Raw genomic sequence first — 24,685 nt, forward strand, 5'->3', positions numbered from 1 at the left:
AAATGGATGAGAAACACTCAGACTCTAAGTCTTAGAGAAGTGATCAACATCCTTAGCCATGAGGGGAATAATAAAACTACTTTGAGATTTCATCTTACATCCATCAGAATGGCCAAGATTAATAAAACAAATGACAGCCCCTGCTGTTGAGGATGGAGCAAAAGGGAAATACTTATTCAGTGCTGGTGGGCATGAAAACTTGTATAGCCACTTTGGAAATCAATGTGACAGTTCTTCAGAAAGCTGGGAATCAATGTGCCACAAGATCTAGCTATCCCACTGTTGAGCATATATTCCCAAAACTACATCCTACTACAGAGACACTAGCTCATCCATATCCATTGCTGCTCTATTCATAATTTATTCATAATAAATTGGAAATAGCCTGGATACCATTTACTGATAAGTGGATAATGAAAATGTGGTACATTTGCACAATGGAATATTACTAGGCTGTTAAGAAACATGAAATTAGGAAATTCACAGGTAAATGAATAGGGCTTGGAAAAAATCATCCTGAATGAGGTAACCCAGACCTCTAAGGATAAATATTATATTTCTTCTCTTATATGTGGATGTTAGCTTTTAAGCTTTCCATATGTGTACTATAATCTGAATAGACACAAATGTTAGGTACTAAGTAAGGGACTAGGGGGTGGTAGAGGCTCTCCCAAGGAAGGGAGAAAAGCATAGAGTGGTGTTTGGAAACAGAGACAAAACTAGAATAGGAGGGTTAAGTAGGGAGGAGATGTGGGGAAGGACAACTAACACCTTAGGACCATTTGAAGAACTGTGTGTCAACTCACTGTTGTATATTCTTCCTAAAGCATATACATATATGAAAGAAATCTAAATAAAGTTACCGAATAGCAGGGAATTCAGTGCTCCAACCGGACATTTTATGCTACCAAGTGAAACTTCCAGTTCCTAGAAATAAGTTACATCATGTTGGGTCTTTGGCCAAAGGGGCCTCAACAAAATTACCAAACATCACAGGCTATGGCCAAGGCTATTGGTTGCTCTCAACAAGCTGATGGTAAGGCCCTATTTCTGAAGACAACACCTGTGTCATCAAACACGAAGAAATAGAGCTGGTGCTTAACCAGAAGTGTTACCCTGGTAACTAGCATTTGTGACACTTGAAGGTACTCTACATGCTACTGTAGGGGAAAAGGAATCATTAATATCACACAGGTATAAACTCTGCAACCTGAAACAGTGATTTTCCTGCAAGCTATAGTGGTACATCCGTGGCACAAGTGTTACAGGAGTATCCAACCACTTTTTTTTTTTCAAGCACACACCATAAGATGGAACCTGTACTTGATATTGCTCAAGTAGTCCAGAACCTAAGATTAGTTAGTTCATAGATCTTGGGAAAAATGTACTCATATTAATCTTCTAAAGGAACATAACAAAAAATGACTCCTTATGTCACATTGTCATTTCCATAGATCAGTGCTTCACACAATCATCACAGAAGCTTCTTGCCATATAGTGGAATTAACATTGAGATCCACAAAAGGACAATGTTCAGAGAAAGAGACTTTGGAACACTGAGTCCTAAATATCATTTCTTCTCCAAACTCTTTCTTCTAGGATCAAGGATCTATGTAGAAGAGTAGGCAGAAAGTGTAAGAACCAGAAGTGATTTATGACTCCAAGTAAACTGTGTTTTGCATACACAGTGAGATTGTTGCACATACAAACTCACAAAGACTGTAGCATGCACAAGATCTACACAAGTTTAAGCCAGATGGGTCCCTGTGCTGAGAGGAGGAAGTGGACATGGAGACCCATCACTAACCAAGAGGCTATCTGCAGTTGATGATGACAGCTGGCAAAGGGGAAATCTTTTTTTTTTTTCCAATGGAGTCTCACTGGGTACATGAACTACAGTTTAGAGCAGTTCCCATGCCCAGGAGTATTTTGGTCAGCACAAAAAGAACTCAGTGGTATCTTTGTGGACTTTTTATTTCATTTTGCCTTTTATTTCACATTTTCTATCTTAGTGGTCTTTCTGTTTGTTTTGGTTTTGGTTGTTGTGTGTTTCTTTATGTGCTTTTGGTTTGTTTGTTTTCTTGTTTTGAGGTGAGGCAGAGAACATAAAGTTGGATGGGTAGGGAAGTGGTGAGAATCTTGTGGGAAGTGGGGAGGGGAAAACATGATTAAAATAAATTGCATGATTTTTTTCAGTAAAAAAGAAACAGTAACAACAAAAATAATTTTCAAAAAGAAATTATGGTCCCAACTTTATAGAAACTAGAAGGAAGAAATTAAATAATTAAACCAAAATGTGTGTAGTAATTATATCTTGATGTGAGACGAGGATTGGTTTGTTCCTGTGTAGTATTATAAAGTGTGTAAAATTTCTATGTAGATACATACTATTTTGTTAATCAGAAAATAATCCTACCTACAGAAGTTGGTTAATATTTTCTAGCTCTGATGATATAAGGAATCCATTAGAATGTAACCTCCATGAGGGGCATCAATTGTTACTGACTTTGTTCAAGAATATTATTTGGAAGAGTATGGCTTTTATAGATACTTGAATAAATGCCTGAGTGCAAAAATGAATATATGCCTCCATTTCCAATGGCAATTTTAGGAAGTAAATACTATGGAATTATTTGCTTTCATGTGTGTATGGATTTAAACAGTTATTATATAATCCATTTTGAATGCCTATGTTTAACATGCCTTCACAGAGGAGATTCCTTTCTTGTAGAGTTTGCTTGGTGGGGAGAGGGTTAACTAACAAATGGAAACGTGAGTACTAATGCTTGTGATTTAAAGGACTGTTACAGAAATCTTTTACCATTGGCATATACCTTTAAATCAGTCCTATTTCCTTGGATTTAAGTAAGAAAACCATAATTAACCTGTTAGCAAGTGTCATTTTTCTATGCAATGGAAGTATTTGTAGGCATATCATTTACAGAAGACAAATGTGGTTCATGAATCCTTAGGCTTTGATTGCTGAAATGGAATTGATGTTAAGGTTGAATGATTATCAAAAAATGACATTTGAGAAATCATATAAGACATTATATTGTACTTCACAGTTATCCACAGAGGAAAGGCTTTCAAGTAATTTTTAATATGAATGCAACTTAGAGATAAATCATCCATGAAACAATAGGTGCCTTGCTTTAAATTTTGTCTTTCTTGTGTATTTTCTCAAAATTGCAGTGGGATATGAGGGATTGATGGTAAGAGTCATTTATAACAATATTTTTTGTTAGAACTTGGTGTGAAATAACTTAGTATCAATGTATGCAGTGGTGTGGTGGATATCTAACAGAGAGCTTTTTCTTCATCCCCTCCCCCACCAGGATTCGGTATTTCCCACAGATATGCAACCAGATCCGAACTTGACTGCATATAAAGAAAACCTTTGTCCAGCAAAATTTGACTACAAGCTAAACAATATTTTTAGACTTCATGACCTCCCCGTGAGCTGGTAGGACGCTTAAAGTTTTATTAATGCTTTTGAGATCTAATTGTCCTGTCTAAACTGTGGTGCTCTTTTAACTGTTCATGGCATATGTGATTTACTCTTACCCTGTCTGCAAATAGCCACTTGCAGCAAAGGAAGCATCTACTTGTGGCTGCTGACAGATTGTTTAAATTAATGGTTTTGGCACTTGGTGGCAGTACAGACTAAGCATGTTATTGTGATTATTATTGGTGAGGTTATAGTTCCAGCTTAAAATTATACACATGGTTTTAAGAGAGTTTTCCAGGATTATTTTTAACCCAAGATCTGAGAAAACTATGAATTTCACTTATTTTGTTGATTCTAGCAATGTTGATTTTCCTAGTAATATAATTTTTAATTTGTTCCTTTTGAAATCATAATTCCATGAACTCTAGTCACATTGATTTAAAGAAAAAACATACGTTACATTCATTAAACTATAATTACTTCATGAATCTGAACATTTATATTTATGAAAAATGTATTTACTTTGTATCTTTGAATATTGATATGGTTGTTAAGTTTTTTTGCGAAGATATCGCTGTCAGTAATCCGTAACTATAAAACAAAACTTTGTGGGCCACCTAAACTTCAGTAAATAGTTTTTGTTGATAATCATGGATATTAATTATGGTTCAGGTAAATAGTATGGCTTTCTTGCATTTTTAAATATAATCTAAGGTATATGCAATTTTTCTTCAAGAATCTATGGTTTGAGTAAAATCATATATGGGAAACAATTATGTAATTATCCATAAACTTCCTAAGCAAGACTAATGTCTTGTACCTGTCATAACTACATATATTTTACCTTCAGTTCTTCTCTTTTCCATTTGCAATATGTCCTTTGCTTTTTATGATATATGGTATTGTATTTTGATGAATTATGATTATAGCAGTATATATATAGTATATATATATATTATATATATATACTGAATAATATTTGATTATATCTTAGGAAGAAGAATGTTATCTATGATGTTTTACTTAAGTGCACAATAGATTTGATCTTAGTGACAAGATCAAAACCCCTAAGTCAGTGAGTTGGAAAGTTCAGTTAATATTTAAAGAGAATCATAAAAATGATACATTCATCCCTTAAGGTTCTATATAAAGTGAAAAATACAGCTCTGCGTGTGTGTGTGTGTGTGTGTGTGTGTGTGTGTGTGTGTGTGTATGTGTGTGTACAAGCCTATGTGTGTCTTTTGAAGTAAGGTCATGACTTTTTCAGTAACTGTGTTCTAACTAGATATGATTCTATATGCTAAGCCAATAGTGAACCATCTACAATTTTGATTTAAAATAAAAAATATTTTATTTTCACAGATTTTACTTATCTTCAACAGTGGGTATAATTTGAATTGGTATAAAAGAGCCCTGCTTATTTTAGAATTGTATTTTAAGAATTTTCTACAGTACACTCCACTCATGAGGCCCAGACAATGGCAAGAATATGAATACTTATTTTGATAATAAAAAGAGAATTATAATAGAACATGACTCTCTAGGAAGAAATACTCCTGTTTGCACAAATGTCCAATAGTCTGTGTTCCAAAGGAAATGCATGTATTGAGTTCTCTTTTTTCTTTTTTTGAAAATAGATTTTTTTCATACAATATATTCTGATTATGGTTTTCCCTCCCAGTTCCTCATCAACCCCTCCCATCCAGATCTGTAACCTTTCTGTCTCTCTTTGGAAAACAAGCAGGCATCTAAGGAACAGTAATAAAATAAAATATAAGCAAGTTGGAATAGGAGAAAACAAAAAGAAGAAAGAGTCGAAGAACAAGGGCAGGAATCACATACAGACAAGGAGACTCACATGTTCACATACAGAGAATCCCACAGAAACAGACAAGGAGACCCATGTGTTCACATACAGAGGATCGCATAGAAACAGACAAGGAGACCCATGTGTTCACATACAGAGGATCCCATAGAAACAGACTAGGAGACCCACGTGTTCACATACAGAGGATCCCATAGAAACAGACAAGGAGACACACGTGTTCACATACAGAGAATCCCATAGAAACAGACGTGTTCACATACAGAGGATCCCATAGAAACAGACAAGGAGACACACGTGTTCACATACAGAGAATCCCATAGAAACAGACAAGGAGACACATGTGTTCACATACAGAGGATCCCATAGAAACACAAAGCCAGAGGCATAATATATACACAAAGGATGTGTAGGGTTAAAGAAAAGAATGCCCCGACTCAGCATTATGAGACAAGAAACCTTTAAAGATGCAGTTGAGTTTGTTTTGTTTTCTGTTGATGATCTAGAGCTGGGCAGCAGCCTACCCTTAAGAGTGGTTTGTTTCTCCAGTGAGACTCCCTTAGAGGAAACTGAATTATCGTTTGTAAGTGGTTATCGATTGGAGATAACTTCTGGGTTGGGGATGGGGGTGTGTTTCTACTTCTTTCAGCTCTAGGACCCCATCTGGTGCAGATCTATGCAGACTCTGTGCATGCTGCCCCAGCCTTTGTGAGTTCATATGAACTTCAGCCCTGTTGTGTTCAGAGGGCCTTTTTTCCTTGGTGTCCACCATCCCTTCTGGCTTTTAAACTCTTTCTGCCTCTTTTTCCATGGGGTTCTCTAAGGCTTGTGGGGAGGGATTTGATGGAGACATTAGTTAGGGCCAAGTGTTTCAAGGTCTCTTACTCTCTGCACATTGTCCAGTTTTGGGTCTCTGTATCTGTTCCCATCTATTGCAGGAGGCTGCTTCTCTTATGATGGCTGAGCAAGGCTCTGATCTATGAGTATAGCACAAAGTTATTTGGAATCATATTGTTACATTCCTTTAGCAGAACAGTAGTATTTGGGTGTCTCCTAGGTCCATGTTCTATCTAGTCTCAGGTTCTTGGTCACCCTAGCAGTGTCGAGTTTGGGTTCCATCTCCTGAAGTGGACCTACGTCAAATCAGATATTGGTTGGTTACTCCCACAAACTTTGTGCAACCATTGAACCAGCATATTTTTGCAGGCAGGTCACCATTGTCGATTGAGGGCTTTATGGTTGGGTTGGTGTTTACCTTTCTCCTTTGGTAGCATGCAGAGTACCTTTCAGTACCATAGGGCGAAGGTCTAGATAGGCACCAGTTCGGCTTTTCCATGTTCAATGAATTGTGTAAGCCCTGTCTTCAGCAATAGTGCAACCGTCTGTTTGTGGAGAGGAACCAATAACTTTGGCAGTAGCCAGGCTATCACCATCTACAATTTTAATTTGTGGTTTCTTTAATCTAAAACAAGAACACCAGACTCTCAGAGGATGATTTCCCCCACCTTTTCATGGTAATTTAGTTTTCACTGATAGCAATTCTGTTTCACATACTCATATTTCATCTCCCAAATTAATAGCTAATTACATTACAATAGCAATTCTTGGCTTACCGAGACATATAGTAATAAACTATTTGACTCCTCATAGTCATACTGCATTGGCTGTGCAGTAGCTGCTGGCCGTGACCACTGAGCTCAAACAGCTGGATGTAGTCAGCACAGCTGGCATGTTTTACAGGGAGAAGGAGCTGGCCAATTAAGATAATGAGTGGAAGTTAAAGGAAAAGCTTTTATTCAATGAAAGAAGAAAAAGAAAGAGGGAAATGGTTACTTTTGTAAAAAACAAGAACCTGGATTTCAGCTCACTTTATTTCCGGCCTCTACAAAGACAGCTGCCCCATAACTATTAGTGCAGCCCAGGGAGGAATTTCATCATCTATGCTAGTTATTTCATTAGGAGAGAAGGCAGTGGAAAGGTGAACCAGTAGAAAGAATGGCGTTTAATCTTTTAGGGTAACTTAGCTTAAGTTGCTGCTTTGGGACTACTGATTTAGGGGGTGTCTGCTTTGTTGGCAGTCTGTTCATTTCTGCTCATGGTACCACCAGGTTTTCCTTACTATATGTTTGTGGGGATCCTGTCTAGTCTAGTCTATCAATTCTTCCTGTTTATTCTGATTTTAACTGTCAATCATTAATTAACCATAATATAAAATTCCAAAGTAAGATTTAGCGTTTCTCTCTTCCTTGAGATGGGGGGCACTAGAGAGATGGATCAGTGGTTAAGAGCATTGCCTATGCAATTCTGAGAAACAGAATTCATATCCCAGGGCACACTTAACAAGCTGGCATCCTGGAAACAGCTGTTGTTCCAACTCTGAGAGATCTGGCATCATCCTGGTTCAGTACCCAGTACTACAGAAAATAAATGCATAGTCTTATTATTTTAATTCCATGTTATAACCCCAAATACATAGACACACATGGTGTCTTGGTAATTAACATATCTTTAGTAAAATGTTTATTGATTTGATTATATGCTTCTTTAGGCAAGAATATTTTCTCGATGGCTAAGGATTAATTTTGCTTTTGTTTGTCAATTAATATCAGTGGGAAGATGTTCTTAAGCTATAGTTTGTAGGATTCATAATTTAAAAATATATAAAAAGGCCATTAGTACCAAAAAGGAAAGAAATACTAATAATACTCATAATATTTTACTGAGTACTAATGAGAAGATTTATCTGCTTTATAGTCACTATCAGAGCATATTTCAGTAAGGAGTTATATTCTTCAGTTTTTGTCAGATACAGAAAGATGGACGGACAGACAGATATACACGTGATGATTGAACACTATAAGAATTACAAGATTTGAATAAGATATAGTTTAAGATGAAAGCAATTAGTAAACAACATGCTATTTTAGAAAAATTCTGAAGAAAAAAATCTCTCCTTTTACAGTTATGCATACAATTTACCAGTAATATAAAACCATATAACCTATGATTTAGGTCAAAATCTCTGTTTTCCCTCTTGAGAATCATGACCTAGGATAATTGCTTTACAGTTTGAAATATTCAAATAATTAATTAGATTGTGTATAAGTGCAGAAAATGCTAATTATGCATTCTTTTTCTAGAAAAACAGATATATCAAACATATTTTCACTAGTATTTTTTACAAGGTCATAATGAAAACATATACTAAGATCCAGATAATTTAAAAATTCTTACTGTCTTACTAATTTGCATTTTTATAGAGTGTAATTTCATAGGTCAAAGAACCAGAAGGCCTTTAAATTAGATTAGTTAAGAGGATTTTAAGCTGTGGTTTAGGTGGCTGTGTTTCTACTACTTTTTTTTTTTTTTTTTATTTTTCGAGACAGGGTTTCTCTGTGTAGTTTTGGTTCTTGTCCTGGATCTCACTCTATAGATAAGGCTGGCCTCGAACTCACTCACTGTTATCAATACTGAAAGCCATAATCAAAGCATATCATTGCAACAGTGAAGCAAATTTTTAGTATCACTGGCTCTACCTCCCAAGTGCTGGGATTAAAGGCTTGTGCCACCACCGTCCGGCCTCTACTACTCTTATAGGATATCTGAATGTTATCCATCCACCTAAAGAAGGCTCTTCAGTAATGCATATCAATTAAAAACTCCCCTTTTGCCTAGAGAACTACATCCTAATCATGTTCTGTCCTAGTACCCTGCTTTCTCATGAGAAACCTGGGCAGAAATGCAGGGACTCACAATCGCATTTGCTTTGTTGGCAGGACAAGAAAAAGCAACCTCTACTTAAACAATTAGGAAGGAATTTGGCTCACATCTGAGGGCACAATCCATCATGGTGGGCAAGGTACAGTGGTAGGAGTTTGAGGCAGCTGGTCACATTATATCAGCAGCCAGGAAGCACAAGACAGTGAATTCTTGTGCTCGGCTGGCTCTCCTTTTGTTCAGTCCCAGGACCCTATCCCTTGGAATATTATCTCCCATATTTATTGAATCTTTCCAACGCAATTTACTGAATCTAGATAATCCCTCACACACACTTAGACCTTTGTTTCCATGGTAACTCAAAATCCCAACAAGTTGACAACCAAGACTAAGCATCCACCTCCCTCCTCTGAAACTCCTTTTATTAGAGTCACTTGTAACTTTTTGGACCCTACCAATGGTCACTCTTAGTGTCTCATTTTCTTCACTGCTTAGGTACTGTGTAGACAGCTGGTCTCTCCTGTATTTCCTCTGAGACTCCAGCTGATGTTAGTGTGTCCTGGACTTCCTGTGGACTCTCATGCTCCTCCTCCTTAGCTTGTCCAGTGAACTTCTCCCTTGGGCCAGATACCTGGTTAAGTGACTTCCCCTTAAGACCAGCTATTAGCCTCATCTTTTCTCTAAGTGCATTTCTCAGGTGGCATCTTCTAGTCTCTGTTTCAATAGTTTCCAAATGGTAAATCTTGACATTTCCCCTGAGCTTGAGTACTGAATAGGATTCGCCAACTCTCAAGTCCAAATGTTCTCTCAGAAAGCCTGGACTTCTCCTAATCTCCATCTTCACAAAAGAACTTCCATGACCAAATAGACATCAGATAATCCCACAAATAATTTTGGTCTCATTCTTTCACCCTACATTTTCTACCATTAAACCTCCCAGGCAGGGTTGAGGATGTAGCTCAGTGGTAGAACACTTGTCTAGTATGTTGGATCCCCTGCTTGTGGGGAACTCTCCTAATAATTCTGGTAGTTCTTTGATTTAGAATGCATTAAAAATAGTTCACCTTCAATCTCTACTACTATTAGTAATCATTCACACTCCTCCCAAAGGGCTACTAATTTATCCCACCATATTCCATATAATTCATTTATTTCACAGAAGCTAAATAGATATTATAAAAATGTAAGTTGAGTCATTAGAGCTCCTACTTTAAATATATATATATACACATATATATGTGTATATATATATGTATGTGTGTATATATATATATATATACACATATATATAATTACACCTGCCAGGCTCTACAAGATGAAAATTATGCCTTCATTTTGGCCATGTGCTGTGGATGTCTTTCTGTATGCTGTGAATATGTGTTGCTCTGATTGGTTGATAAATAAAGCTGTTTGGTCAATGATGAGGCAGAATAAGGTTAGGCAGGACATTCCAACTAGAGAGGGAGGAAGAAGAAAGGCAGAGGTGAGAAGATGCTGCTGGCCACCACCTGAAGAAGCAAGATGTAAAGTACCAGTAAGCCACAAGTCATGTGGCAAAGTATAGATATATAAAAATGGGTTAATTTAAGATGTAAGAGGTGTAGCTAGCAAGAAGCCTGAGCCATTACGCCATATAGTTTGAAAATAATATAAGCCTCTGTGTGTTTATTTGGGTCTGAGCAGCTGCAGGACTGGGCGGGACACAGACAAACTCCAACTACAGCCATGTGCTCCCCTATCCTTCCTTGGCCCACATATTCCAGTCATTTCTGTTCTGTGGACACTTATCACTGCTCATCACAAGAGCTTTTCACTCTGCTGGCAGTGTTAGTATTCCAGGTTTTGCATTTCTGCCTCATTTATATCTTCCAGAGGCAGGTGCTTTCATTATGGTTGATTTTTTAAAAATACATTTTCAAAGATTATTTTATTTACTTATGTATATGTCTGTGTACATGTATCTTTATGAGCATATACACACATATATGTGTGGGATTGGTGCATACATGGAGGCCAGAAGAGGGTATTGGATCCCTTGGAGCTGGAGTTAGAGGCATTCTCAGATGCCTGTCTTATTATGTAGGCATGGGGATCTGAACTGTTTTCACGGCTGTGTAACGAATATTCTTAACTGCTGTGTCGTCCCTCTGATCCCCAGTATATTTTCTTTTATCCATGGCTCATGGTATACTAGAGGATACATTTTGAAGCATTTCATGACAAGGCCCAGACAGTTAGCTTTGCCTAGCTCATTTGAAGAAAAATAGTGTTGGTAGATGTTCACTATCCAGTATCTTCTTTTCTGAGTCCATTGCAATATTCTGTTTCTGGCCTGCTAAGCAAGAAACTTGGTTATGTGACTAAACCTGAAGGGCAGTCTGCTCTCATATAGCTGGAATCCAAGAAAATTGTAAAGGCTGTGACTCATGACAAGGACCAGATTCCTGAGTTAGCTGTTTGTAGGGTCCCCAGCATTTATCTAGTTTTAATCCCTAGATTTTCTATGCCTTTAGAAAATTAAATGAGCAAGTCTGTCTAAAAACATTTCAATGCAAGAAATATTGTATGATTTTTATATTCATAAATTCATTCAACAAAACTGAATACTCTTCAACTATTCTGAACAATTAACTACCTGAAAGGATTATGTTGCAGGCAGCTGGCATTAACTTGACATCACAGTAAGTCAACTGTAAAATCCATTGATGATAAAGCATGTTTGGTGGCCAAAAGTGCTATCAGAGACCATAAAAGGAGGCAGGAAGAGATACAGTACAGGGTAGCTTCAGGATCAAAGACAGACCAGATCTTTTCTGACAAGACATCATGTGGAACGAGACCCTGCAGTTGTGTTAAGAAGTAAGATATGTAGAGAACAAGGAAGAAAAGTGATCAGAACATCCTTGAAGCAGATATGTGTCCACAGTATTTCAGGAGCAACAGGAATCCAGTGTAAACACAGTAAGGGAGCTTAAAGATGCAGCAGAGACATGTTAGGAACATGGGAATCACAGGAATGTTCCATGAGACCTTAAAAATTGTAACAAGCACACTTTCTCTGTATTCTGAACATGTTGGAAACGTATTCTAGAATTCTGAACAAAAGATACACAAGTTGACATGTAAAAACAGGAACTTTCAAATTTCTATGTGGAAACTATTCTTCCAATGGGAGTCAAGGGTAGGAAATGACACTAGATAGGAATGATTTCCAACAATTCAAGAGGGTTATAAAGATTTCCATGATAAATATCATGGTGTCATAGAAGGAGATAAGTGACCAGAAATGAGAGTCAAGGAGGTTTTCTAAAAGATTATATGTGGATAAAGAGATAGAGCTTTCCAGGGTAACTGGATTTTGACCTCAGCAAATGAAGAATACAGTAATCATTCAATTATGTGGGGAAGACTGAGGGTGAGCAAGTTTGCAAACATGGGTGTGCTAAGTTCACAAGGCTCTTGGGACTTAGGCAGGGTTGGAATACTTTGCTCTGAACTATGCTCTGAACAAAGTACACAGTAATGATAATACAACTGTGTGTGTGTCGGGGCGGGGGGCTTGGAAAGCAATTGGTGCCTGCCAGTAGTATTCCAGGCATTGTCCTGACACTTTCACCAGAAATATGGTATCTGGCATTTCCTGTAAAAACTAGCCTTTGTAGAAATGTGATCCTTAAAACCTGGGTCAATATAAAGCTGACACTCTTAGTTGCTTATAAGTTACATGTTTTTAAAGATTACAAGTTATACTTAGAATGTATTTTTGATATTAAAGTCCTTTAAATAACTATAGATTGCAATTACTATTTCAAAAATATATAAACTTTTATCCTGTAAATATTATCTTTATCTCTCTTCAAAATCATCAATATATTAAAGTGAAGCATGCATTTCAAATTTGAATTATAGAAAGAAAGCAACTATAGTTTCAAAAGTTGGCTTATAGAAAAATCTTCCCTATAATGATAATTATTATAGAGATATAGACTACTGGTTTTAAGATTTGGTACCAAAGTGCTAAGGGATAAGGTATTAGGTAGGCTTCTATTATATAATGATACAGTAATAACGTTTGTATCATTAACTTTTAAGAAGGAAGACATACATGAATATACAATAAATGTAAGCATTAATTTTAATGAACTATTTAATTTTGGGGGGTATGTTCCATGAATAAATGCATTATCTAATTAGCAGATTAGATTTTCAGGTATTTTTTCATATGTTTTTAATGCCCTTTCCTGTGTCATTCCTTAACTTTAAACTAAGTTTGTTGAGGCACTTTGAGTTTGTCAAGTGGCTGCCATCTTCCAGAAAGTGTTCTCATATTTTTTTTTGGTTATATTACAGCTAAAAATTATGGAAGGGCTTTTACATTGGTCACAGATGATGCGTAAAGCATTTTCAATTCCAGCATTTCATAGACCAGCCAGAGACCGACAGTTGCCCTTCTGGGGCTATAACCATTTTTCATTCCCTTTTAATTATCTAGATCCATAGTAATAACCACAGTGACCTACAAGAAGGCATTGCTGGACATACTACAATTATATATAGCAATTATGTTTAGTGCCAACAATGCATAAAATCCTACTTATTAACTAAGGTTAGTAAAAATGAAGCTTTCCTTGTCTCCCTTAGGACATAGTTTCAGTTTTTGAAAAGCTAAGGCATTTAATTTTTGCATAAAACTTTTTCTGGAGTATATTATTATGATAAGATAGGTCTATTCTGTGAGATGGTATTTCATTAATAATATTCCAGTAAATATAAAAAACACTGCTCACTCCAGGTCCTCCTTTCATTATATACAAATATTTCCCATTACCTGCTGTTTAATAGAAAGGGAAATGGAGTTCAAAGCAATGGTTAATCTTTATAATATAGGATCCAGGAAAAGTTGTTTAGGACATGTACCCATAAAACTCTTTTCTCTTGAACAATTTATTTAATGTTTCAAAGTACTTAAAACTTTAAAAAAATAGAAAGACTGTGTGACATTTGAAAGATCAATGAGTCTAGCAATTTTTGACATTTCTTAATGCCTCATTTAAAATTGGAAAGTTTCATCCATTTTAAAGTTAATGCATATGGAATGGCATTATATATATGTGTACACACAGATACGTGAATTATATGATGAATGGGTTGTAAGCTTCAGGTCTAAATCCTCAACCAATTCTGGAAATTTCTTATATGGCTATGACTAGAGAAAAATATTGTCCTGTTGGTTTCACATTATTTTTTTGTATTAATAGTGATTTTTATAATCTAATAGAAAGCAATAAAGCTTTTATTAGGCTTATACACTCCACATACATAGCAATATTTAGAATCAGATCCAACTTTAATTTAAAACTACTGACATTATCCTAAGGCAATAACCATTAATTTTAGAGTGGCTCATAAAGTAGCCCGTTTTAACTTGCAGATTTGTGAACACCTAAAGTTGATCAGTTTTTTGTCCACTGTCTCACCTGACTGCTGTCTTGTTTTTTTTCCCCAACTTCACATTTCTTCCATTTTAGTGCCATTAACTTCCATCAAGTAGGCTTTGGTGACTGAGCTATGAATCTTTTAAATATCCTCCTTTCCACTTATTTATCAACTTAATTAGATCACTTAGGCCTATGGTTTAGTCTCATGCTTCGTTCAAAGTCAGTCAGTTGTAATTTCGTCCACATGGCTTCCTGTGAATGTCTCTGCTTATGATCATTATTTTGTACAAATGTAATTATTTCTTTGTGTTAGCATCATAATAATTTTCTAAAAATTAAGATATGATATGTCTTATTTCTACTTTAAACTCTATATTCTAAGATAAGGTGGTTTGATTATTTCCAACTAATTTTGGTCTTCCCTCCCACCCTCCCTCCCTTCCTTACTTTCTTTCCTTTCTTTTCTTTCTAAACCTCTTCCTGTGGACCCACTGTGTGTTTGATTCAGTGAAATCCTTACACTTGTACAGGGGTTAGCTCATTTTCTTCAGATAGAAATGCACTTTATCTTTCCTTTTCATTTGCAGAAACTCAAACAGCCTAAGAAGTATCTCCATCCCTAAACCAAATCTCCTTTCTGTTCTCTTGGTACCTGGTACACCATGCAGAGGATGCATAAGATAGGGCACACAGAACAAATCCTATAGAACTCCTGTGATTCTGTCCTGTATGTTGTGAATAAATAAAAGGCTGATTGGCCAGTAGCCAGGCAGGAAGTATGAGATAGGTGGGACAAACAGAGGAGAGGCTGGGAGGTGGAAGTCTGGAGGAGACTCCAGCCTGCTGTCCAGGGAGCATCATGTAAAGGCAACAGGTAAAGCCATGGAACACATGGCGACATGTAGATTAACAGAAATGGGCTAAGTATAAGAGTAAGAGCTAGACAATCGTAGGCCTGAGCTAATGGCCGAGAAGTTTAAATAATATAAGTGTCTGTATGTTTATTTTATAAGTGGGCTATGGGACTGCTGGGGCTTGGCAGGACCCAAAGGGAAGCTCTCCAGCTATAGATAATTTTTTGTTTCCCAAAGTTATGAAAAGCTTGTAAGGACAAACCACAAGGGTGTTACATAAACTCATAATGTTTGTAACCTAAGCATCAACCAATGATACACTCAAGTTCCTTTATAATAAATAAAGTGTAGATGTTCAGAGTTTCTACAAATGCTTGTAGTCTGATTTTCCTACTTTTACTCAGACCTTTAATTGAAATACTCTATGCAAAGAAGGAAACTATACACAGATGCCTTTCACTAGTATGAGTGTTGAACTCTTCATGTACCCAAGGCCAGGTTCTTTCACATTCTTCAGGGAATATAAAGAGGTTCTGTTGACAGACCCTGCCCTGTTTACCTTACTTTCTAGAAGGATTCACTCTCTTGATTGCTGATATCCCCCATTATTACATATACTTTCTTCCAGTTCCCACATATCTGTTTTTATTTTTAAAGATTTATTTGTTTTATTTATGTGTATGAATGTCTTGCCTGCCTGTACATCTGTGCACCAAGTTCCTGTGGTACCTGCGGAGACCCGAAGGTGGAGTTGATAGATCCTTTGGAACTGGAGCTTCAGATGGCCATTACATGTCACATGGATGCTGAGAATCCAACCTGGGTTTTCTGCAAGAGCAGCAAAAGTTCTCAACCTCTGAGCCTTCTCTCAACTCCTCACCCTGCATCTGCTTTTAAGAATTTCCTGGAGTCTCACTGAGCTCCTCACTCTTCTGCTCTGTTCTTTTTAACCACTTGGCCTCCTTGAGAAAAAATATAACATATGTTCCCAGAATTTTATAGCCTTTCTTCTACTATTTTCTTGTAACATTATTAAAAAACAAAACAAAACAGCTAAGCACCAGGGACAGGTCCTGATCTCACTGCTAGGAGTCCCACGAACAGACCTACACATGTGTCACATGCATGCAGAGGCCTAGGTTGGTCCCATGCAGGTTCCCTAACTGTTGGTCCAGAGTCCATGAGGTCCCATGTACTCAAGTCAGCAGTCCCAGCGGGTTCACCTGTCATGACCTTGACCTCCCCACTCCCAGTTCATAAATCTCTCCTCCCTTTCTGGAGGAGGACTCCTGGAGCTGGGCCCAGTGCTTGATTGTGGATCTCTGCATCTGCTTCCATCAGTTAATGGATAAAGGCTCTCTGATGGCAATTAGGGTAGTCACCAATCTGATTAGAGTAGATGGCCAGTTCAGGCACCCTCTCCACTATTGCGAGGAGAACCTTGCTGCCTTTCGGGAACCTGTTCCCCATGCTGGATTACCTATCCCAGCCTTGATGCAGGGGGAGGATATTGGCCCTACCTCAACTCCATGTGCCATGCTTTGTTCAAGCCCATGGAGGCCTACTCCTTTCTGAGTGGAGAGAGAAGTGGATGGGGAGGCGAGTAGATGGGATGGAAGGAGATGAGGAAGGGGAAACTATAGGAAAAAAAAGAAAGAAAAACTCCAAAGAGCGTTTTGTGACTAGTTACCTGCAGAGGAAGCTAGATATTTAGAGCCTGAAGGCACATATTGTTTTACACCAAGTGCACTGAGTTCATTAAATTCATTGGCTTGGTAGGTAACAATGCATCACTTTCACTCTCTGTGAGCATTTATTTGCAGTGTCTGTCTAGGTACAAAAGGCAGACGGATATTTGATTGCATGCTGAAGCTTATCCAGAAATCGTTTTGTTGATTTTAGTCATTGCTGCTACTCATCTTTCACTTTGCCTGTTTACTTCCCCAAGAGAAACCTCAAGAGAGGAATTGTTAATTTGTGTATTAAATCAAACAAAGTTTCTTAGGCTATTAATCCCTGAGAACCAAAAGTTGCCTAAATGTGCCATTCCTTAACTATTTTCTAATAGTTTCCCTTTTAAGTAGCAGCTTTTACCTTGCACATGGTAATATCAACTTTCTTTTCCCACTTCAAAATGTCTTTTATACCAGGAGTCATATCTAATAATTTATTTTTTATTAGTTTACCTACCACCAAGCCATTTAAATAAAAGTAGAAGCTTTAAATGTCATAAAAATGGTTTGTGAACTGATTTCTCATTCTCGTTTTCTTCAGTTGATCAGCTCACACTGTCCCCAGCCTTGGGTTATGTCGCTGCTGTTCACAGGAAACCTTTAGTCCCAATGGCAAACGCTGTTGCATGTGGTTTGATTATACTCCTGAGCAATCCTTTAATAGGGTTCTATAGTTTGAGCCGCTGTGCTGACAGAGAGTCTAAGATTTTGGAATCCTTGCTGTTTTATTCTTTTGATTGTTTTGTTTCCTTTAATTTTTTTCAGCTAATGTATTTAAAAATTATAACTTTAAGTAGGCAAGATACATTGGTGACTAAGATTTAAAATGCCACTGAAGGGCTAGGAAGAGGGCTCACCAGCTAAAACACCGGCCATCCAAGCCTAAGAACGCCAGAACTCATGTAAATGAAGATGAGGTAACACAAGTGTCATTCAGTTAGTTACTTAACCTGTTTATTTCTATTTCTTTGTATAATTCTACAACCTTTGACAGGTTATTTAATTTCAGTTTCTTTTTAAAACGTGAATAACTAGTAGAGTCACCCCAGAGGACTGTCATGATGTCTAACTACATTAATAGCTTGGGGCTGGGAGGTGTTCAGTACAGGGGTGAGTCTGAGGACCTGAGTTCACTCCTCAGCAATCATGTAAAACCTTGGTGGCTTTGATAATCCTGGCCCTGGGGAGGCACTGGACTTTCTGGACAACCAGTTTATTTGAATCTGCAGGCTCCATGTTCAATGAGAGGCTCTGTTACAAAGAAATGAGGTAGAAAGCAGTTGTGAAAGATACCTTCACATACACAAGCTCATGAAAACATGCATACATATAACACATACATACACACAATCTTACCTTGAATGTTCTAAGTGAGGTATATATGTACACACAAATTATATATGATGCTTGTTTAAAAATAAAAACATGAAAGTAGAACAGCTAATATCACTATGGCAGGAAAGTACCACAGGCAAAACAATGTATTTTTGGCAAGGAATATTTTATACTTCAAAATGGTAGTATGTTTAGAACATTTCAGGGCCTTCCAAGTAACTTAGTCATATAATGTGCAGCACATAAATAGGAATAATGACAATTTACTGCAATAAATTGAAATTAAGAATTTTCAAAATGTTATGTTTAATTCTTAGAGGAATAAAAGTGTCTATTCATATTCCCCATTGTCAGAATGTTAAAGTATATGCTTATTATAATAAAGAACAATACAAAGACTTAAAATTCTTAGCTGATAAAAATGATAAATGAAAAATAAAAAGTGTAGTGACAGCTTGCACATAAATCAAGTAATAACTGTTTATTGGAAAAGAGCATAAATTTTTTTTTTGGTTTTTCAAGACAGGGTTTCTCTGTGTAGCTTTACACCTGTCCTGGATCTCACTATGTACACCAGGCTGGCCTCGAACTCACAGAGATCCACCTGCCTCTGCCTCCTGAGTGCTGGGATTAAGGGCGGTGCACCACCACCGCCCAGATAAGAGCATAATTTTCATGCATTAAACTGCACCTATGTTTTAAGGTTCTCATTTTCATCTTTAACATTCTCATCTTTAGAACTGTGATAAAGAAGGCCTTGGGTGGGACATCTGGCCATTGTCCCCACACCGTAGTTTAGCCTGCCATACAGCATCTGCTTGCCTTAGTAGGAGCAGTTTGTTTCAAAGCTGACAAATGTGGTCCCTGGGTTCTCCAGTCTGATGTGAACCTGTCTATATCACTCTGGGTAGAGGAACTTCAAAGAAGACCCACTGTCTTCAGGGAGTAGCCAAGCTCTTTAATGAGTCCTTGTCTCACCTGGTTCCTGCTTCTTTGAATCTTCATCGTCTTTGCACTCTACATTCCTGATGTTTCAGCAGCCAGACTTCTCTAAAATACAGTGCATGCACTGAAAGCTGTAAATTGGTTCATTCATCTGTGTGGGGTCAGCCATGCAATTGTGCTCCATATGGCCCAGCTGACCTCACTCACTTAGGGATGGCCACTCACTGCAAATGTATATTGTTGATGCAAAGTTCAAGAAAATATACATCTTTGACACCTGTCTTCAAATCTCCCTCTCTATGTTGATATCTCATTCTGTAGACTTTCTTCATAAGATTTTCTATCTTCCTTCCCCTCCTCCTTCCTATTGCCACTCTATTTCCCATTTGCATCTCCCATGTCACAGTCTGACAGTTTTTTTAGGGAAAAAGACCAGCCCTCTTCACTATAGTATCTAGTGTGTGTAGTGACAATGTTCCTGGCTCTTAAGCAGGAGTTTGATGAATAACTGAATCTGCAGATTGAGAAGGGCCTCACATCTAGGATTTGTAAAAACTCTTCTGACAAATGCATTGCTTCTTCCTTAGCCTTCAACTCTTTTATGTGTAATTAAGGCATCTTAATCCATGAATCATAGCATTTGAATGCACACATTCACTGTGTACCTGTTTATGCTCATTGGAGCTCTGGAAGGACCCAAATCATTGTAATAGCAAGTGCATTTTCACCTTCCCCCAAGCCAGTGTTTGGCTCCTCAGGGTGAATATTGCCCCCGTCTGAGAATGACATGGGAGGCAGTGGTTGAGAATGGGTGAGCACTGATTCTTAGAAAGGACAGAATTTGAGTTCTGCTATTGCTCATCTTCAGTGGAGACTGCTAGCTTTGTTCACAATTCTTCCTGTCAGTTTACTATATTTTCCAAGAAACCATTATGATGCCATATTGCGTTACAATGTTCTAAAAGAGGTACCACTTTGAAAAATTCTTTTAGAGACAGGATTTCTCTGTATAGCCCTGGTTGTCCTGGAACTCACTCTGTATACCAGGCTGACCACAAACTTGGAGAGATCTGCCTGTCTCTGCCTCCCGAGTTGCTGGGATTAAAGGCGAGTGCAGCCATGCCTGGCCCAAGAATTCTTGGCAGTAAGATGAGGTTACTGTGGCCTTTGCTCCACACCACCTTTCACCTCATAATGTCATCTAATGATTTTGAGAGGAGATTAACTTTTTCTTTTCTGGAAAAATCATCCTGGAAATGTTGAGAACCCATTTGTGGACTGCAGATTTTCAAGCAGAGGACGCTGGGGAGCAAAGGCTCACATCTTGCAAGTTCTCTTTAACTCAGTGTTACCCTTATAAATGAATCCTTAAATAATATTTTTGCCATGAAGAACAAAGGAAAATTGTTAAGTGAAAATAAAAGAGTAAAATAGAGAAACTCAATAGATTAAACTGAAACAGGAATAGAATTATAAAACTTTTTTCAAATTTTGTCAAGAAAAATCAGTGAGCTTCATTTTATTTGAAAGTTGAAGTCAGCAACTAAAACAGTTAAATTGGAAGGGTTAAGAGTGAGTTTTTGTGTAAAACCAAGACAGCTAGGTGTTGTTTTCTTTATATGGCTAATAAAACTGTTAGGAGACATTTAGGTAGAAACAGAGATTCTGAAGGTAAGAGGAACACTGAGCTAATTTTAGTCTAGAAAGGAAGACTTAAAGTAGCCTGAAATTATAATAATTTGAGGGATTGGAGAGAGAAGGCTCAGGGGTTAGGAGCAGGCTCTGCCCTCTCAGAGGATCTGGGTTCAGTTCCCAGCACTCATGTGATGTCTCAGCTGGCACTACACTTACACGCACCCTCCCTAATACACATAATTAAAAATAAATTGGTGTTTTTTTAAAAAGCAAACTATAAATATTAAATTAATTGTAAATATCAAAATAACAGCAACCTGCTGTGCTGTAAAATTAAATAGTCTTTAAAGACTCAAGAATGAAAATGAGGTACCATAGTGAAAAGAAAATAGGTAGTATACAAAAGCTTGGAGCTGTAGGCCAATGAGGTTGAATTAGGATAGGTGGTGTGTGGGAGATGTCAAACACACATGTGCTTAGGAGCCCTTGCTGTGGGTCAGCGTGGTGCAGACTTGCCTGTGTTGATCAAAAAGTTCAGCTCCTTTACAACTGTATGTGGAAACATGCTCTTTGCTTTACAGTCCGTCCTCTCAGACTTGTTCCTCAGCCTGAATAAAAACTTCTGTTTACGGAAAAATATTTAATGTTTGTACCATTGACAGTTCACTATTCATTATCATTTAGAACAGCAACTGTGTTTTTTTTTTTTTTTTTTCCCGAGACAGGGTTTCCCTGTGTAGCTTTACGCCTTTCCTGGAACTCGCTTGGTAGCCCAGGCTGGCCTCAAACTCAGAGATCCGCCTGGCTCTGCCTCCCGAGTGCTGGGATTAAAGACGTGCGCCAACACCGCCCGGCGCAACTGTTTTGTATAAACACGAGTAGATCTTTCTATGTGACAAATCTGACCTTTACTTTCACCTTCATTGTGCAGATAATATATAATGAAGAGTTAAAGAGTATTCCCACAGAAACAGACAAAGGTGTATCAATTTCAAATGTACAATGTCAGAACTAATAGCTGGAGTTGAAATGCGATTTATGAGTGAAAAACACATTTTCTTTACATAGTTACAGTGTTTTTAAAAGATGTATTTCATCTTATTTTTAAATTATTTAGATATGTCGAATGAATTTCTGCAAGATAGTTGGGCCTCTATATCTGTGGGTTCTGCACTGGAAGAATATGCTGTAAACCCTCGTTGGTTGCATCTGTACTATTAATCTGTGATGGTTTGATTTGTACTACACACCTGTCACCAGGCTATGTTGGTTACATTTGTACTACATACATACTGTTAGGCTATGCTGGTTACATCTGCTTGACATAGATGCTATTAGCCTTTGGTGCTTACACCTCTACTGTATGATGTACACACTGTTATTTTTTGGCATTATTCTAAGCAATACCTTATAGCATCTGCTTACATGGAAATCTACATTGTAGTAGATATTATAAGTAACCCCAAGATGATTTAAAATCGACTGGATATGTGCATATGTTTTATTCATGTTACATATGCCATATAGTAGGTTTGTGTAGCCATGGATGTTGACATTTGTGGAAGGCCTGATTATGAATCCCCTGAGGACACAGATGGACAACCATACTAAATTCTTTAAAGTGTTACTTTGAATGAATTACTCTGTTATATGGATATATTTTCTTGGTCTTTTTTGTATTTTAAATGATTTCATACCTATAAGGTTGAGCTAGATAATATTATTTATAAGCAATGTTCTAAAATATGAAGAATTATTTACTTTGAGTAAAATCAATAAATATTATACAAGTATATGAAACTTTATAAGTTTAAAAAATGAAATTTAATTAAGTGTACTTTTTCAAAACTGATAATAGGGTCAGTGATCTTGGGTAAAAGCTCTTGCCACAAATCTCTCAACATGAGGTCAATTCCTAGACCCCACAGGGTGAAAGCAGAAAACCAACTCCCACAAGTCCTCTGACCACCACATGTGGATATTTATAAATATATTTCTTGTTTCAAATTAGCTTACAAAATTAAATTGCAACCCATTTCTATGAATTTATTTAATTTGAGGAAATTAGTTCTTGTAATAATTAAAATTATTATTTTATATTATATAGTATATGCAAACCCTTTAAACATTTCATATTATATATTATATGCAAACACTTTCTATTTAGCCATTCACCTGTAAGAATTTACTTTGCTCTTCTGGTAGAATATCTGTTGGTACATTAACTTATAAAAATATTCCTGTCACATAAATTTCATAAATATGGGTATAATGTATATGAATTTCACCTATCAAATTTATATTAAGTGTATGAATCTTGTAGAATATTAAAGATGTGCTACAGTGGAATATTTGTTTAATGATGCAAAGGTGTGTTGCATTCTTTTCTGTTGCATTTAACTCTGTGAAGCTGTGTTGCTTTGCCTGCCTAAAATACCTGATTGGTCTAATAATGAGCTGAATGGCCAGTAGCTAGGCAGGAGAAATGATAGACAGGGCTAGCATGCAAAGAATAATTAGGAAGAGAAGAAGAGTAGAAAGAGGGAAGTGAGAAAAGGAGAAGGGGAGAGGATGCCAGGGGCCAGCCACCCACCAACACAGCCACACAGTCACAGCAGCTATGGAGTAAGAAGTAAAGAAAGGTATATAGAATAAAAGAAGGGTAAAAGCCCAGAGGCAAAATGTAGATGAGATAATTTAATAAAAACTGGCTAGAAATAAGCCAAGTTTAGGCCAGGCATTTATAAATAAAAATAAGTCTCTGTGTATATATTTGTGAGCCCCCAAAGAGCTAAGAGTAAAGAGTAAAAAAAAGCAAAACAACAGCAAAAACAACTACATATGAAGATATGTATATATATATATATATATATATATATATATATATAGTTATTAAAGTAAATATATAGTATTACCTCTCTACTTTTCCCATGTGACCTTTTTCATCTGTCACCATCTCAGAGGGTCGCTCAGTTAATGTTGATTAGGTACCTTCCTTGTATTGCTTCCTTTTCTCAGCTCTTCACACACTGAGCCTTGTGGAATGTTTGTTGGAGTTTGTCTCTTGGGTCATGCTATAATCCTTTTGGCACCAGTATAAACTGGAGTGCTTCACCTTGAGAGTGACCTGATATGTAGGGAACTTACTGGATTAATAATGGAAAAGATAAATATTAGTGGCAGGCCAAATCTGGTTGACGGATACCACCGTACATGCAGTTTCACCTGTTGATTTTTTTTTTTTGTCAGCATTGTCCTGGAGCTCCTGAATGTCCTTTTGTGTCAACACATGTATTCATTTTCAGGTGCCATATGTCTTACTAATGTCATCTAGGAAATGAAAGAAGGACTCTTGTCATAGCTCTCAAAGGAAGAGAATAGGATGTTGTATCTCTGCATGTTTAGGTGAATGCTTCTCTTTATACACTGAGTGGATTAAAAGGGGACCAGAGTTGAAAGCTTTGACCAGAAAGAATATCCACTGTATTGATAGAAAGCCAACAAGAAACCTGCCCAAGAATCTGGCACAGTAGCAGAATGTCTCCATGGCTGGTGCAGGGAACCTTGAAGTTGCTTCTGCGCAGAAAGTGATGCTAATATGGGATCAAGTTCATTGTGTAAGTTTGCCCTCACTGTTAGACGGACTTGATAACTAGATTGCTAACAAATGTGTTCTCCTGTACAGTGTAGTGTATCATGTGCCCCAATTGCTGCTTCTGGGCCTTTGCTTTGGTGTTAAGGTCTTGCTCTTG

At 37.2% G+C, this 24,685-nt stretch overlaps 1 protein-coding gene across 8 annotated transcripts in view; it reads left to right on the forward strand.

Annotated features, from left to right (window-relative positions):
• Spag16 (sperm associated antigen 16) overlaps positions 1-24,685 on the forward strand; it is an 830,413-nt gene that overhangs the window by 125,192 nt on the left and 680,536 nt on the right. For 7 of the 8 annotated variants that reach the window (XM_052749769.1, XM_052749770.1, XM_052749772.1 and 4 more), the window contains one exon: positions 3,339-3,466. In XM_052749769.1, coding sequence (XP_052605729.1) covers positions 3,339-3,466 — 128 coding nt within the window. Of the gene's footprint in view, positions 1-3,338; positions 3,467-24,685 lie in introns of those variants that run through there. The other variant, XR_008220861.1, reaches the window with a different exon arrangement.

This window comes from Peromyscus californicus, unplaced genomic scaffold (assembly GCF_007827085.1).
Source record: "Peromyscus californicus insignis strain IS unplaced genomic scaffold, ASM782708v3 Scaffold_21__1_contigs__length_65335640, whole genome shotgun sequence".
Lineage (NCBI taxonomy): Eukaryota > Metazoa > Chordata > Mammalia > Rodentia > Cricetidae > Peromyscus > Peromyscus californicus.